The sequence below is a fragment of the Chondrus crispus genome, genomic scaffold, assembly GCF_000350225.1.
Source record: "Chondrus crispus Stackhouse genomic scaffold, scaffold_10, whole genome shotgun sequence".
NCBI lineage: Eukaryota > Rhodophyta > Florideophyceae > Gigartinales > Gigartinaceae > Chondrus > Chondrus crispus.
In genome coordinates, this window is record NW_005178942.1 from 440,100 (window position 1) to 457,246 (window position 17,147).

The 17,147-nt window shown below is 52.6% G+C and overlaps 2 protein-coding genes across 2 annotated transcripts; one reads left to right on the forward strand and one right to left on the reverse strand.

Annotated features, from left to right (window-relative positions):
* Nucleotides 1-4,571: 4,571 nt before the first annotated feature.
* Nucleotides 4,572-5,315, reverse strand: CHC_T00001463001 (hypothetical protein). The gene is made up of 2 exons (XM_005712598.1): nucleotides 5,106-5,315; nucleotides 4,572-5,075 (listed from the first exon to the last, which is right to left on the reverse strand). The coding sequence occupies exons 1-2, from the start codon at nucleotides 5,313-5,315 to the stop codon at nucleotides 4,572-4,574; spliced, it is 714 nt and encodes a 237-aa protein (XP_005712655.1).
* An 8,764-nt stretch (nucleotides 5,316-14,079) lies between these two features.
* On the forward strand, nucleotides 14,080-14,815 carry CHC_T00001464001 (hypothetical protein). Its single transcript, XM_005712599.1, has 3 exons — nucleotides 14,080-14,357; nucleotides 14,502-14,629; nucleotides 14,757-14,815. The coding sequence occupies exons 1-3, from the start codon at nucleotides 14,080-14,082 to the stop codon at nucleotides 14,813-14,815; spliced, it is 465 nt and encodes a 154-aa protein (XP_005712656.1).
* The last annotated feature ends 2,332 nt before the right edge of the window (nucleotides 14,816-17,147 follow it).

Genomic DNA, 17,147 nt, shown 5'->3' on the forward strand with positions numbered 1-17,147 from the left:
GTCCGTGGTCAGGCACGGGAACTGGACAGTCATGTGCCAAGCAATTGCGCCAACATCGCAATCGCCGGCGATGTGATCACTGCTAACGGAAGTACAGATTCTGTTGATGAGACCGAAACAACGGGTTCCGCAGAATGTTCTGTTGACGAGCGGAACAGTAGAATGCTTCAGTTCATGCTGCACTACCTCGATTTAGTGCATTGCGACGAGATGTTCCTGGCTTTATGCATGGTATTTGATAATCGCTTGCATTCCATGTTTCACATTGTATTGGGAGCATTTAGAGAGAAGTGCAACAACAAGCAGCCCCGTGTACTCTACATGGTTCATATGCTGCTGGACCACTACCATGGCAAGGCATTCGGGGCAAAAGACCGAAAGAAACATGACGAATTGGAGCTACGATTGAAGTCTGCCAGGGAAAATTTCAGCACAGTACGATCATTTTACGGTTTAAAGTCTTATGAAGAGATAGGGTGGACCTTTCCGCTCAAGTGATGAGGTGCTATTCATGAAGTGCCGGCGTGGGTGATCGGAAGTTGGGGGCGTGACGGGAGGGTGGTGGGTGTGTGGGGGGGCTGACGTGGTTGGTAGGACGAAAAGCATGGATGTTCCAAACGGCACGGTTGGGCGGCGGGGCAGTGTTTGTATAGTGTGCACCGCGCAGCTTTTGCGGAGAGGCGCCGGGGAAGCGCGGCAGAGACGAGGGATTGCGGTCGTGGGCGTGGAAGGGGGTGGTTCGGGCGACCGTGTGCGTTTGGGCTATACTCAATTAGTTCCTTCGCAGGTATGCGTTCACATTTCGTTTTCCAAGTTATCTTCCAGAATGGCTGTTCGCTTTTTGACTTCTTCAGCTGCATGTGCAGTCCCATGCTCACTCCGGCGCGCTCCTCTGAGATATACCTTCCCGCGCTCGCGATAGCAAATCCCCGGGCCAACTGTTCCATCGTCAAGAGTTTAGAGTCCCACCTCAAGATCATCCCACATCCCCATCCCCTTAGTGGCAGTCAGCCAGCCCAGATGGGACATCCTATACATTATGTGTAATGCAAGTACCACAAACGCACCTGAGATTTAAAATTTTCAACATAGTGCAAGTTGCTTCACATGATCGTTACAACCAAACATCATCCAATAACTCGGTATGGGCATGTCAGCGGTGACGGCTTCCTGCTCTTCTTATCTTGGGGCAATGTTGGAAAGTAGCTATGAGATGTGCACCTAGCTACTACGAACATAGAAGATTCCGCCACGCGCAAGGAGCGATGCTCGCATCCATGCCGTCGAGTTTGGAACAGTAATGAAAAAGGGGGAAAGAAAGCTGAGGGAATACGCTCAGTCGAGAAACTGTCGGATCGCCATGTTGAATGACGTGGATGGGCTTGTCAAGAAGAATCAGGTGGGGTCCGAGGTCGGACTTGGTGCTGGGATAGTATGTAGGATATGTAAGCACGCTTGTCGTTTTTACGCTGAGATCTGCGGCAGTTGCCCCGACAACTGTGAGGCACGATGTGTATCTCATTTTCGCCGCAAGTTTAGTTATCGCTGCCGACGAGCAGGAAACAGCCCTGTGCTGGTCAGGAGGCACAATACTGTGCTTCCTGAGGATCTTCTCTCTCGCGTGGAAGATTTGGCGGGCGTACAGTCGAGCACCGAAATGTTTTTGCGCAGATACAGAATGTTTTAGCAGTCATGGAGCAGTACTGTGCCAGCAAGGTACAAAAGTACTGTGCCAGCAAGGTACGAAAGAACTGTGCCAGCAAGGTACAAAAGTACTGTGCCAGCAAGGTACAAAAGTACTGTGCCAGCAAGGTACAAAAGTACCGTGCCAGCAAGGTGAATATGAGGCTTGTTCCGGTGTGCAGGTTACTTTTTGTCTTTTGTCTCTTGTCTGACGAGGGGCTGCAGCTGCTGCAGCCATCACCAGACTGCGCTCCGCCACCATCCCACTGCAACACTTCCTACCCATTCTTGCACTGCGCGGCAGCTACGCGCGGGCCGTTCCCCGTGCTTGGAGCCCTCCATGAACTGCAGTGGACCACTGTACTAAATGATGCACGACACCTGGCGATGCATCGCGTGCGACACGCTGCTCATGACGTGTACAGATTCGTCTTCTGTATTACATCCGCTGGGTTTCGCGCGGAATTATTGCTTTTCTATGCCCTCACTAGCCACAGGAGAGCCCTTCGAGTCCACACAAATTATGGTCGCGGTCGAACATGACCATTTTCTCGCTGAAAAGTTTCATGTCTCTGGCAAAGCGCTCCTGGTCCTGTTCAACCAAATGAACGAACCTGTCGAGCCCCCGGGTGTGTTAGAGTCCTTTTCAAACAGTTCAGATAAGACCACTGCCCTAGTAGAAAAATCAAAAGTTTTTGGAGCGTAATTTGAGGGCAATTTGCTTATTGGTGCCATGTACTGTAGAGCACGTGACGCGCACTCACCTTGCCCAATAAAAGCGCAATATGAGTGCACATTGCATGCACACGGAGTGTTGTACACTCCATGTGCATGCCAGCCACCCTGGAATTACCCTCCGATCCGACACCCTAAACAGCATTGGAAACCCCGTTTTGGAACCAGCGTTTCGGGCCTGTACTTATTCTCTTTGCGTCCAATATGTATGTAAATGCAGTGCAATGCGAGCTCGGAGTGCTTCGTAACCGCTCTCATTTACATCGTTCTACTATCTGCATCCCCTGGTAAACCTAACGCAGTGCCACCGCAGTACGTACAGTGAGGGTGTCGGTATGTTGACCGGGGGTGCAGGTGGAGGACGGGATAGACGAAGGGTACATGTGAGGCGGGTCGGGGATGTGAGGGCGTCGGCGGGCGGGGTGCGGACACGTCGGCGCTCTCGCGCAAAGCGACGCTGCCGCCCGAGGCGATGGCGGCGCGCCGCCCGCATCGCGCGGGGCGCTCGAAGACATGCAGCGGCACTCCGACGAGCACCTCGGCAAGCTCGGGCGCAAAGAGACGCGCTGCGCAATGCCGCGCAAGCCCAGCGCTTGCGCGGCATTCAATGGAGACTGAGGCTTTTCCGGCTCTTCCGTGACCGGGGTGTCATCAGGCAACTCGTTACACTCGTCGTCAAATACTTTCGTGACCACCCTTGTAATCAGATAGCCGTCGTTATGTTCCACCACCTCTTCGACCTCACGGCCAATGCGCCTCGGACCGCTCCTGCTCGGTAGTCCAAAGGCCTCACTAAGCTTGCGTTTTATTGGGCTCCCACCAGAAGCAGAACAACCATCCTTGCCGTTCTCCTCCACGTCTTTCAATTGCGGGGATTCCGGCAGGTCGTCCTTCGCGGGAGAGACGTCTTCCTCAACATCGCCCTTTTCATCGTCCCCCTCGTGCATGCCCTTTGTCAGCTCCTCAAGCTCGCGTCGGGCCTCGTCCCGCTCTGCCTCGGCGGCCTCAATCTCCGCGGCCTCCCATTGATTTGCGACGTTGACGTTGTTTAGAAATCTCTTTGCAAGATCAAACTCATTCAGGGAGGAAGAACTCAAAAGCACAAGCTGGGAGGTCGCAAAAAAGAAAACCGCGCGCCCGTTAGACAACCCAAAACAGACGTTGAAGACGGAAAATGTATACTCGGTTGACAAGGATAAATGCGCCCCGACTTAGTCCCATTAACGAATAAGCTTACCTGACTTTCGTCTGAAATGACCAGAGTGACACGCTCTAGAACGGTGACACCCTTCTTTCGTAACCTGGGACGTGTAAGCTGGTGCACCTGTGCAATAAAAACGAGAAAACGCCCAATGTGATATAAGCAAAATTCCTCCAACCTCAATGATGGCAACCCACCTGCGCCAAAACTAAGCCCCTCTGTAACGCACTTGTCATTGTCTCCTCGGAAGAACTCTTTCGCCAGAGGGCTTCTCGGACGGAATGGATGTGTCGTGGCGCCAGTTATAGCCAACTGCACTGACATAAGCCATACCGTTCGCTCGTAGATACGTGAAAAGTGCATGCACCGGGCCGCGCGTAGGGAGCGGTTGGCAGTGGCCGACATGCGAATGTGGGGAAGAAGCGCTTGTGGAGGACGGATATTCTACAGAGAGAGGGGAGGGAAAGAGGATAATGCGTAGGATACAGCTGAGTGTAGGTAGAAGGTGTAACGGGGGCGAGGAAGAGAGGACGCGAGCGGTGGCAGAGGAGGGTGCCTTGGAAACCGGGGATGAAGATGAGGGGATGAAAGATAGGAGACGGGGAAGACGTGGCGGAGGGGGTCGGGCTTGGTTGGAATTTCAACCGAAGCCCAGAGCTCCGAAGCGGCGTTTCCCAAATCCGAAGAAAACCTCTGCGTCTGTGCAAAAAGTTTCGGTGCTTGACTGTACGCCAGCCACATCTTCCAGGCGAGAGGAATGATCCCCAAGAAGCACAGAATCATGCCTCCTGACCAGCACAGGCCTGTGTCCTGCTCGTCGGCAGCGAGAACTAAACTTGCGGCCAAAATGAGATACACATCGTGCCTCACGGTTGTCGGGGCAACTTTCGCAGATCTTAGCGTAAAATTGACAAGCGTGCTTACATATGCAACACACTATCCCAGCACCAGGTCAAAACTCGGGTCCCAGATGATTGTTCTTAATAAGCCTATCCACGTCATTCAACATGGCGATCCGACAGTTGCTCGACTGCGCGTATTCCCGCAGCCTTCTTTCCACCTCTTCCAACACTGCGCCAAGCTCGCCGGCAAGGATGCGAGCACCGCTCCTTGCGCTTGGCGATATTCTCTCTATGCTCGTAGTAGTTAGGTGCGCATCTCGTAGCGACTTGGCCTCATGAGACAGGAGGTATTCGTATGGTACAATCAAAGTGTAGGCCCCTTGGCGAGCACAGAGGGACGCTTGTCGGCCGATTGGGAACCATCCTGGGTTGGCAAAATTCACAGCCTCGGTGATATTGAAACCGCAGTTGAATCCAGCATGATAAGCACGAGGTGCTGTCAATACAAAGGAACCTGGCTTGTGCCGAATACGATGGCATTCAATCCCTCGGCTTTTTAGTTCCCTCAGATCAAAGATGGTTGTCTTGCACATCAAAGATCTCTGTGCAGAAGGCTAGTCCTTGGCCAGCCGATCATTGAAAACATTCTCGGCAGCATATGTCTCGAAGGCCCCTACGTATTTCAGAGGTATAGCGTACCAAATATTGTCAGCGCTTCCGCGGCGAAGGTATGAAACTGAATTCAAAAAGGCATCCTCGGTGTGCCAACAAAATCGCATAAACATGTGAACGAAGTAGAACATTGAGTGGTTCACTCCCGGCATATGCGGCATGTGACGCAAAAGGCGTTCCATGTTGAGATTGCCGACATGGCACTTGGGGCCGGGAAAGTCAGCAAAAGAGGTTTCTACTTTTCGCTTTCGTTTCTTGCATCGCTGTGCAGAGGGCTTTCCAATATTCGAATGCTTTCTCTCGTCAACCTCGATGGTGTCTCCGGCTTTGTCTGGGGCGCTGGTCACAGTTGCTTCAGCCTTGGAGGCGTCCTTCTTGCCTCCCGGTACAGGGCGCTTCTCTTTTTCTACCAGACGACCTGTAGCATCCGTGCCGCAGAATTCCACATACGACTCGCCCTTGTATGTCCCTTCAGTCTCCACGTCAACACCTTAATTCACCGCTATGGGCTTCCCATGAACGCCCTTGTGTAGAATCTCCCAGAAGAAGCCTTCCCACACATCTGGGTTCCGTGTCCAATCCTCGTCTGCTTTCTCTTCAACAAGACTCAGTACGTCCTTGTTCACTCGCTTCCCATGAATCACAGCCTTTCGCATACGCTCACTAAACGTCATCGCCCTGCTTTCGCATGAACGTGCAACCGATGAATCCGACATACTCGCATTCAGTGCAGCCTCGTTTCCGCTGGAAGAAAAGGCACGCTTCTCAGACGTTGCTCCTGCATGGTCTGCATGACAAACCCTATTATTGTACTACCAGCCGCGTTCGTGACAACCTCAGAGGAACCCGTCGCACGCACGTAAAATGCATAATTGATAATCTTGTCGTACTTGTCCTTGAGAACAAGTATTGCGTTGATAAGCGAAGCGTGGTCTCTGATGTTCTCAGGATCCTGTACAAGGTCTGTGCCCCGCTCCAAGACTTCATCTTTTAGCTTCGTGCGCAACGTTTCATCTCCTTTCTTTATGTCACGGAACAGAGAGTACGTCAGTCGCAGATCTGCAATCTTATCGTTTCGCAGAATTCAAATCAAGCCGGAGTTCTGCATATCGACAAGACGGGTCATATACGTGGATATGAGCTCAACCTCTGCCACCTTGCGAACCCTAGAATCTGTTCGCAGTTCCAGAAGATTCAACGCCCATGTGCTTCAACGCCCATGTGCTCTTCGTGGATGCGCATATTGGCCTTTCTCAAGTAATCCGAACAAGTTGTCTCCGATAAGTACAAACGTGCCTCGCGTGCGTAAAAGCGCTTCGTGCGTTCAAGGAAATCTTCCTCAAAGACATTGACGCAGAATGACTTACCAAGCTCGTTGTTGCCCAACTCAGTCAGCATACGCGAGATGGCGCCTATCAAATGGGTATCCACTGCTTCGCCATTCCTCTCCTCATCGATAATACCGAGCAAGGTGCCCTTGAGTCGTGGGAGAATAGTAGACTCGAGAATAACGACGTCGCGAAAGAGGGACAAGCCCAGCTCATGAACAGTTTTCGTTTGCTTGCTCTTGACATAATGCCTGTCCATGTACATGAGGACGTCGCGTACATCTGCCAGGGAGAGGGAAAAACAGCCCCACTAACGTCTGATCTCCCGGGGGGAAATCCTCGGAATCTGCGTCGCTGATGAGAACGGCGACGCCTTGCAAGTGCTCTGTGAGGAGTTCAAGCAGGCCTTTGTACAGAAAATCGCCGTGCTTGTGCAGGAGCATTTTGTAGGAAAAACGGTAGAGTTGCTCGAAGGAGAGGTTAGAAATGTTGCGGATCATAATTTCGGAAATCGCGTGGCGTATGGTGCTCCAGATGTTGTCGGCAGATTGTGGATTCATTTGGACAGGTTGTGGAAACATGTTGATGACAAAGTGATCCGAGGTGGGCCTGGCCATCTTGGTGGGGTGGCACTTTGCCAGAGTGAGGATTAGCAAGGCGAAAAATTAGCCGGTAGTTGACTGCAGACGAACGCACTTCCAATAGAGTCGGACGTGTGAGCGTCGGCGCACTCTCTTGTAGAGTTAGGATGGGTCTCGTGTCTGCGAGAGGGAAAAAGAAGAGGAGTGGAGATACGGTGTTCTTAAGACCAGAAGTAGTGGAGAGCAGAGCAAGGGTCAAGGAGGGTGTATCGAAAGGGGGGAAAGGATTGACTCTGCCTTCAACTTTGTGTTAGAGGTGAGGGGGAGGTCTGTCTTCGGGGCACAGTAGAAATATAAATTACTGGGAGGGAAAATTTATGGGGAAGGGCTTCGCACCATGGATTGTGGCCTGTAAGGAAGGCGTCGACGCAGCCTGAGAGCCGGGAAGTATTGGCACGGGAGTTGGCATCGAATGCCACGAGGGGATTGCATGATTTGTCTCAGAAACTGCAGCGGCGTGGCCGACTGGCGCAGGATTTGAGGATGTGACAGGCAGTGGTCGCGCTAAGGAATATGCTGCTCCCAAATATGGACCAGATTGTATCGCCTTTCCAGAGAGCTCGACGCTCAAAGGTGACGTTGGTAGGGTTGCTAAACTCTCGGCTGGGCAGGGAGGGGAGGAGGAGGCCGGGGTGGGCTTGGCGCGCGAGAACGACGGCCTCGAGAAGGAAGTAGAGCTGGTTACCGACGTCGCAGTGCGGGATGACGACTAGGAAGGTGTTTGGACGGCGGGTGACCACGCGCGTGGGGGAAATCGTGGCCGGGTGGTGGCCGGTAGGGGATAAGGCGGCGGTGAGGTTGCGGGGGCGGGGGGTGTTGCATGGTACGCGTGGGGGGAAAGGACGCTGGAGTAGAGCAGGCCGCAGACGACGAGGATGGAGAGAATGCGGCGCACGATGGCGCGTCGCGTCTTAGTGAAACATCGAGGTCGAGGCTGAACGCGTGACCCACAGCGACGCACGCGGGAGCCCAGCCTGCGTCCAGTGTGGTAGCCTTGTGTAGAAACCGGCGCGCGACCTTGGTCTTGCCGCACGCAAGTAGTATTAGCTGACGGCCATCCAGCTGACGGCGCTCTTCGGATCGCGGTCCACCAGCGAGTGGGCTTCTTGCAGACGATGAATAACGGCACCCGACTTGCGAAATTCGACGAGCAATGGCGAGATGAGGGAATGCCACTCCGGCGGCACTCCGCATGAACTACGGCGGGGGATGCTACTGCAGTGGCACTCCGCATGTGATACGACAGCACTGCACGTTTGACCCAGAGTTCCGCCTTGCTGTACCTACTGTTACATACACACTACGTAAATACTACGATTGTACCCCTAGTCCTCCGATCACACTGCGGGTAGCCTACGAACGCCAACAGTATGGTTGCTAGTGATCACCGCCTACTATCTACATCACTGCAAACTACCAACCTCCAAACACCCTCCGCCCGATCCCGCCACCGACCTACACCGCTCGTCCCCAACATGAAATGTGATGATAATGCATCATCGATGCCATCTCCTTCGCCGGCTCCCTCTGTTCGACAGTATCATTCTCATGACGACATTCTTGTCTTTCATACCGCCGCTGCACAATAGTAAACACCAGATATCCAGAGCTCACGTCAGCCCTCTCGATTTCTCATCATTCTGTTCTTTCTTGTACTTCAGTTCCGGGTATGGTTCAATACCCATGTCCATGCCGTCCATATCGCTCTCCCTTTCCCTCCACTTCGCAGCCGAGTCTTCGAATTGCAATCGACAAAATGTACGAAGTGCATTTTAATTATGTCCCTGTCCACGGCGCCCGCGCAAAACGCGATTGCGACCATCTCCGGAGGTCCATTGCGAGATCAGTAGCCGATCTGAGCGCGAAAAGTCGTCAACAAAGTAACAACGTTTACGGCCTCTTCTCGCAGTTGACCGGCTTGCGCTGGCGCCCCTGTACTCTCCCCGTGTCGGTACAAAGTGATCTACCACGCTAATCAGCCGCTGGACGATACAAATGTCTTCAACAGTAACCGCGGAGAAGGCGTGTTCCGATTCACAATTTTTGTGGACTTGGCGCTGTTCCCCGACTTCCAATCCAGAAGCCCATTCCAGGAGAGCTATTTGGTACTTCGTTTGCCAGTGTGGCCACCTTTTCGAAAAGTTCAGATCAACTTCAAACTCCACGAGTGTAAGAACCCTTCCGTAGTACACCGCCAACATTCCCCCAACCTCCATCTCGCATGCGACATGCCAACTTGCTCTTATTCGCGAACTGCCGTCGGACCCATTCCAATCACGCAAGCAATAATAGGAGGAAGCCGTCTGCGTGTCCGACCCGCATAGGAAGCGTACACGCGGCTGGACAACACAATTGTCCACCCCATCTAAAATAGCTTGGGCCTCATTCCCTGTCATCCCGTCATACTTGCGCAAGAGGTAACTCTTCAGACGAGCAAGAAACTGAACATCAGCGCTATTTTCATAAGACAGCCAGCGCCTGTATCCTTTGCCCTGCATCTGGAATCCTCCTTCCTCAACCACCTCCTCGTACGCGGCGACGTTGGACGCAAACGGTTCAGAATAGTACATTTTGTACGACTCTCCAAATAGTGCGCTCTTGAAGAGGGACGCTGATGCGAGGTTCTTCGCTCTGAGTCTCCCAACAATCCAACCGATATACCTCTCCGTCCAATATTGGGAGTACCCCACTGGGGGTCCGCTCTCCCGAATGCCTTCTTCGAGGTGCAAGATCAGGTGAAACACGTACTTGCACATGTTCATTCGGGCCACGTCATACTTGTAGTAGTGCTCCTCGTAGTGCCGGTAGAAGTCGCGCGCGAGTCGGCCAACCTCAGAAATGTCCTCTTCTGTCAGGACTGGCCTCCAACAAAGATCCACTAGTTCAACGAACAGTGCCCATCCTGATAGGTATGTCTGTGGTAGGTACCCGTCTAAAACAATCAAGCTGTAGCGCAGTACAAAGTCCTTCAGCTCCGCAGACTTCCAGTCTTTGAATCTTGTAATCGGTCTTGGGCGTGCCCCAACCTCGCTCGCAATACCATCCCCAAACTTCCGCAACTCAGCGTCGATATCTCGCATTGCAGCCCGTCCCAGCACATAGTCATCACCTCCATCGCCGCACCAAAGTCGCAACATGTCCTTACTGATGTTGTAGAAGAGGTGCATAACATCGATCGGGAAGGACACATACGGCAACAAGTTTGGTAGTCGAAAGAGATTTGACCCTTCTGATATTCCTGCCGAGACTTGGAGCTCTGCTTCCCGCTGTCCGAAGAGCTAGGACAGCTTCTCAATTGTTGCTGTAGATTCTTCAACCGTGCGCAGTGGAAGAAACTCCACATCATGGCGTTCTGATACGTTAACCCCATCTCGAACCTTAATTGGGTAGTAGTTGTGGCGATTCTCTGGGCACCATATACCCTCAATTGTACAAAAGCGACACGGCAACTTCCCGTTGTGGCCCTTTACGCCAGATAACTTTTTGACCGCTGGGAGATCACCCGTAACCCACAAAATGTGCACTCGCACCTTCCGTTCAACGCCATCATAGAATTGAAACATACAGCCCCCATCAGCGTTGAGATCCTCGATCTCCTTCAGCAGAGGCTCCATGAAAGATTGTAAATTGCTTGGCTCGGAGGGGCCAGGGACAAAGGCAAAGGGGAGAACGTTCTTGACACTGAATCGTAGATGCGAAGCCAAGTTGCACACGATGGCCGCAATGGGCCAGACATCATAGGACTTGTTCCTAAACGCTTGGAACCCGTCAGTTGAAACTGCTAGAAATATATCGTCTTGCACATTGTCCTCTCCGCCATAAATATTGCATATCCGCTGGTACGCCTTTGTGTCGAAGAAGTCTCTCGATCGTCCATCATCATTGTATTCCTTCGAGCTCATGTACCCGTACAGTTGGTCACAGCGCTGCTTATCGAGAAACCAGTCTTGCAGTCGTGGTTTTAGAGTCATCCATTCCATACCAGATACACGTTTGGCGTTGAGATCCGGCTTCCCTAAACCACATACATTACAGCTCTGAATGCTTTCCTCGAAGAAGCACATGTGCCCTGGACACACTGCATACTTCTTGACGCCGTCCGACATACCCGAGTCCTTCTTGAGGTGTGCAGCAATCGTTTTCCATGTTTTGTATGGCGCGTGGATGAGGCTGAGGGTGTCCTCCATAACACTTTGGGTCAAGCCGTGTTTGTAGAATAAGTCAATCCATCCGCGGCACTTTGTTGCCCATAACCTAAACGCAGACTGCTCCGATTCTGGAATGTCTATCGGTACGTCCAAATCGTCCATGTTACTCGATTCTGTCTCAGACATCGCACTGTCAAAATGCTCGAGATTCGAATCTCCAATGTCGAAAGGACTACCACCTATGTCCTCATCCTCCCCTTCATCTTCCAAACTCCATCCATCGTCAAACGCAGGTCCCGTATCACTAATAGGTTCAGCAATACTAATATGTCCGGATACTTGCTGCGTTGCATCGCCAGAGACATGTGCTTCGTTACCAGGCGGTTCCCAACTTCCAGGTTCGTGTTCTACGGGCACGTCAGGCTCCACCAGTGCATCAACCGCCAAAGGGGTCGGGGCCTCCTCAGGTCCGCTGTGCCCTCCGATTGCATCTGAAATCGGGGATTCGTCCTCGACAAATTCATGCGGCCCATCCAAACTCATTTCGCTGGGTGTATGTCCAGAGACACTTTCAGACACGGCCATATCGTTGCTGGCGTGGAGGGGTACAGGGCCTCCGCCGCCAGCTCCTTGCGACGCATTTGACAATAAACTTTGCGCTATTGCCTCATACCGCGCACGCACTTCTCCGTTGTCTTCCTCCCGTGGTCCCCATGGTAGAATAATATCCCGTCCCTCTGTGGCTAGCCGCTTATTTGCATATCGGCGATGTTGTAGCATTGTTGTGCGTCCTACTCCTCTCCCCGGCGGATAGCAGCGACATTTATACTCCGGTAAGCAGACAAACGTTTTCCCCATCTTCGAATTCACACTTCCAAAAACCACGCGACCTAAAACGTCTATCCGACGTTCTTATCCCAGGGCAAGCCGCTCAAGAGACCGTATGCAAATTAGCCGTAACAATTCTCCACAGAAATTTGCCTGCGGTCAGTGCGGTGGCATGCCTTAGAATGGATCCAGAGGTAGAATTTTACCCGAGTTCACACGTATGCAGATCGCGGAGGCGAAGAAGACATCAGAACTTCCCAGAGAAAAAGTCTCGCAACATGTAGAATGTCATATGCATAGCACCATGGCTGCCAAGACCCCAAAAGACACATTGTTCCATGGTTTCTTGCCGCTCACTCATGGCAGAGTGGTACTGTGTCCTCCACTCACTTCGTAAAAAACGCGGCGAAGGCGACGAAGCGCAAATCGTATTGCGTTCTGCAATGCGACTACCGTATCGGCGCGAAACGGTCCCCGACTCCGAAACTCTCAACAATGACGCATCACAATCAGCCATAAAAAGACAACTTCCCGTCTCCTCGTTTCTTTCACTCTTCGAATCGCAGTTCTATTTCCCCGTAATCCCGTACGCCCCAATCCGTCCGAACGTGATGCCGGCAACCACATCCTTCGAGCGCATGCTTGAGCGTTTCATGGAACAGCTCTTCTGCAGATGGTCGAAAGACCTTTCTAAGATTCACAAGCGATTGGACGCTCTACATCCCAGTACCACCCTGCCCCCGATCCCAAGCGCAAAGCGCGGCGAAGTCGGCTTCAAGCGGGAGGTCAATGTAACGCTGGTCCTGGGTGATGCGATCGATAAGGAAAACGCAACAATTCCTGACGGACAAGAAAAATACATTCAATTCCCAGAAGGTTACGCTGACAAAAAGTTGAACACAGACGCAAAAGATGCACTTGATCTTCTCATGCTGCAGAACATAGGCGATGATTACGGGAGACTCAATTGGAAGTCCGCCTCACGCACCACCCACCGTGAACAGTGCGAAGCTGTAATTCGCCTGGCGACTTCGTTGTATTCCGGCAGACGGCCTTCTACTGGGCGATTAGAGACCTTGCTGACCAGAAAATGAAGTCCAAGGATCGCCGGAACCCAAGCGCAATTGATGGAAATGTATCGGCTAACGATGAGCCCGCACATGCAGCGCCTCCTGTCAAACGCGCAAGAATTGACGAGAGGGCGTCTGCAGCACCACTGCAGAATGTCGATCCGAACATCCCCAAGTCCACGACTACCCCTGCGACGGCTTCGCAGGGTATAGGTCGTGGAAGTGGACGTGGGCGTGCAAGTCGTGCTGGACGTGGACGAGGGCTCGGACGTGGGAGTGGGCGTGGTCGTGGACGTGGGCGTGGGAAAGCCTCCACCGTTGCCTGAACTTCTGAGCAAAAGTCTTCGAACAGCGGGGAGGAGTGAGTGGTGCGGATAGCCAGGCGGTAGGGAGGATGGTGGTTTGGGTCGCACCGAGGAGGAGTGAAGAGTTCGTGCGGAGGGCGTGAAATTTCATGACCAGCACATGTATGACGTCAATTTTCAACCGTGGGACGATTTATCACAAGCGCCCACGTTTCAAAAAATGGAGGAAGAGCCGAGTAGACTCTTGAGGCTAGCACGCTACCCGCGATACCCGCGAGTTTTTGGCTACATACTGCAAATTTATGTACCGTCAGATCTTCTGCTCGCTCTGCTACTGTACCGTTACGTACGAAGTGGCCGTATATTATTGTTTTCTCGATGTTTCCGCTCCTCGCCGCGGCCCGCGCAGCACGCGGTGGCGACCACCGACCAACGTTTGCTGCTAGTGTCCCACTCTTTCGCCAAGGCACGAAGCTCTTGGGGCTTCATACCGCCGCCATTCAAGTATCACTCATCTCCACATCCCCAACCGCTTTAACCCCATCTACTGCCACCGCTAGGCTCATGCCACCCATCACCTCCGCGTTCCTCTTCCCCTCCTCCCCCCCGAACGGGCAGAAAACATAATGGCTCGTCGCAACGTCAAACTCAACGCACCCCTTCCCCCCGCTTCGGACCATGTCTTCCGGCATGAGCAACACGCTGCGCCCATACCAATCGCAGTACAAATCCAGATCCTCCTCGCTGCCTCGTGCCTTCCAGTTGTAGCACGCCAGTCGCCCGTACTTGTCGGCAGCCGAGGGACCCTTCGACGAAAGACCTCAGTCGGCCTGCGTAACATCTCCTTCCATGTTGCTCCAGGGAGAATGGTTGCGTTCGTTGGAGCTTCTGGAGCGGGCAAGAGGTAAGTTTTGAATTACTGTCTGGGGGGCGGTTTTGTGAAGGCTGTGGATGGTGTGGGAGACGCAAAAGTTGTCTTTGCAATTGCGGAGAAGCTAACATTCTTCTTGTACACGATTATATTTTTGTCGCCATTTGCGTGCTGCAGCACAATCATTCGGCTGTTGCTGAGATTCTATGATGTCGATAGCGAGTCAGTGCTGATCGATGGCGAGAATGTGAAGAACTGTTCTCAGGAGTCTACGCAAGCAAATTGGAGTTGTCGCCCAAGATACGGTACGAAATTCTATCGCTCATGAGTGGAGACAAATGCGAGCGAACGAGGTGCCCTTCCATGTCCTGTAATACTAACAATGTGGGCTTTTCTTTTTTTCTTCTCGGCGCCTCTGACAATTACATTCAGATCTTGTTCAACCGATCTCTGCGATTCAATATTTCATACGGCAAACCGGATGCATGTGATGCTGAAATTTATGACGCTGCACGTTCGGCTGCTTTGTGAGACTTCGTTGATTCTCTCCCGCTGAAGCTAGACACCCTTGTCCGAGAGCGGGGAGTGCGCCTATCAGGAGGGGAACGACAGCGCGTAGGGTGCGCCAGGTGTCTGGTCAAGGGACCAGCTATTGTTCTGCTTGACGAGGCGTCGTCATCATTGGTAAGTGCTGAGCACTGTTCTGAAAGAAATTTTTGTGGCACTTTGGCTATACGCGACACGCTGTGCAAGATCTCTGACCTCATTCTCAATCCACACCCCTCATCACCGCCCCAATGCACAGGACACGCAAACGGAAAGAGAAATGCAAGCAAACCTGCGGGAAGTATGCAAGAACCGAACCACGATCGTGATTGCACATCGACTGTCCACAATCATGATTGCGGACGAGATCATTGTCCTTGGCACAGATGGCGCAGAAGAGGGCCTTGGTACCGTTGTCGAGAGAAGGGCCCATGCTGAGTTGATACGGCAGAAGGGGTCATACGCCCAAATGTGGGACTTGCAGACGTCGTTCGATAACGGCGAGTTTTCAGAAGCATCCGAAGTCAAGGATTCGAAGAAGTAAGTTGCCCTCGAAAGCGGCGCGACTTTGCTCCATAAATACAGTTGTGGAATGCCAGAACCCCATATTTGTGCACATGCATGCCATCGCCTGTCGAGCAGCAGTCCTGCCGACAACACACAGGGCTAGAGCATATTGCGAAGTGCCTGCACCATGAAGTGAAGACTGTATTTTGAAATTAATAGTAACTGGCTTCTTCTAATAGGTACTTTGCTAGTCGTACTTCAATGTTATCCGCGTATGCACCTAGAAAGGTCGCCTCTTAAGCAGTAAAGCAGTACAATGTTGAAAAGATATTTGTGCGAATGATAGAAATACGGAGAAGGGTATATAGGAAGAATGTAGTAAGCCAGAGAATAGACGCGCCCAAATTCTCGTAAAGCTTGACGGAAATCTCGCATACTCCTGGTCGCACTAATACAGCTTCGATACAACATTTCTCGTACCTTCACATCAAGCCCGAGCGATGGTACACCTTCTTCTTCAAAGGCTACTGTGACAGTTTACGCACTTGAAGCGCATCGGTTCCTCTGACCTCTGGCCCTCTACACAGCTCATCAACCAGAGCAAGAAGTGCAAGCAGCAAAGTGGTACTGCTTTGCTGCACGTGACTTGCCCACCATCTTCTCGTCTCCACGAATACCAAGTTGACCGCCGAGCTCCAAATTCCACCCCTCGCCTCCAAACTCCACCTAAACTATGGACTTGGACGCAAGTTGCGTGCAGAGTGAGTGCACTACGAAATGCGGAGCAGCATGCAATGCACATTGCACTCACCTCGCACTCCAGGTTACATAGCATTTTCGGAGGGCGGTATGAGTGCAGGACTATCATACACTCATGCCGCCCTCTGGGTGCACTCCAAGTGCCACCAATAGGAAGTTGTGTGGCCAACAGCGGCAACAATTCGCGTTCACAGTGCACTCAAATATGCTAAAAATCTCAAATTGCACTGTAGGTGCACTCAAAAAATTTAATTTTTTTCTTCTAGGGTCCGCGGAACAGCTGGGTGCGTTCGCGCGCCTCTCCGCCGAGCTCAATGCTACGCGTCAGCGTGCCCATGCCATGGAACGGACAATGGCCGCAAAACTACCCGGTGCCGTCATGAGAGGGCCGGGTGGTACCGTACATCCGAGCGCTGCCGCTCTGGAAGGTTGGCGTCAGACTGGTGTCGACACCAGTCGGACTGCGGAAGGAAACTGTCCCCCGATGGAAGCGAATTTCGCGTCCAAGACCTAAGCATTGCTGCCTATCCCCGGAAGTAGGCGGCCAATGGAACGCGTATCGTACGCGCACGAACAGGTCCGTGGAGGAGCCGCCCCCGGATCCGGAGAACCCATGTTCTCCGGCGATCCTCGCTGGGGCGGCTACCAGCCAGCGAGTTACACAGCGCATTCAGGTCCGGTAGAAGTCCGTACGCTACCCCTCACCCCTTTGGGCACGCTAGGTCCCGCCGAACCTACGCTCGATCGGGTGCATACGATGATTCAAGAGTTCAGTGCCGTCGCTGACTATCGTATGTACTTCTTAGATAACACCTCCACGCTCGTTATCACGGGTGACGCGGGACGGATCGCGAAGTATGTCCAACGCTGTGGTGGGATCCGTCCTACGATCCGTAGCTTTGACGTTACGGACCCGATCCATCTGCTGCCGTTCTTGAAGGATATCTGGATAACTTTCAACTCGCAACACTTGACCGCAGGTGTTGCTGTGCGAGTCCTCTCTAACTGTTT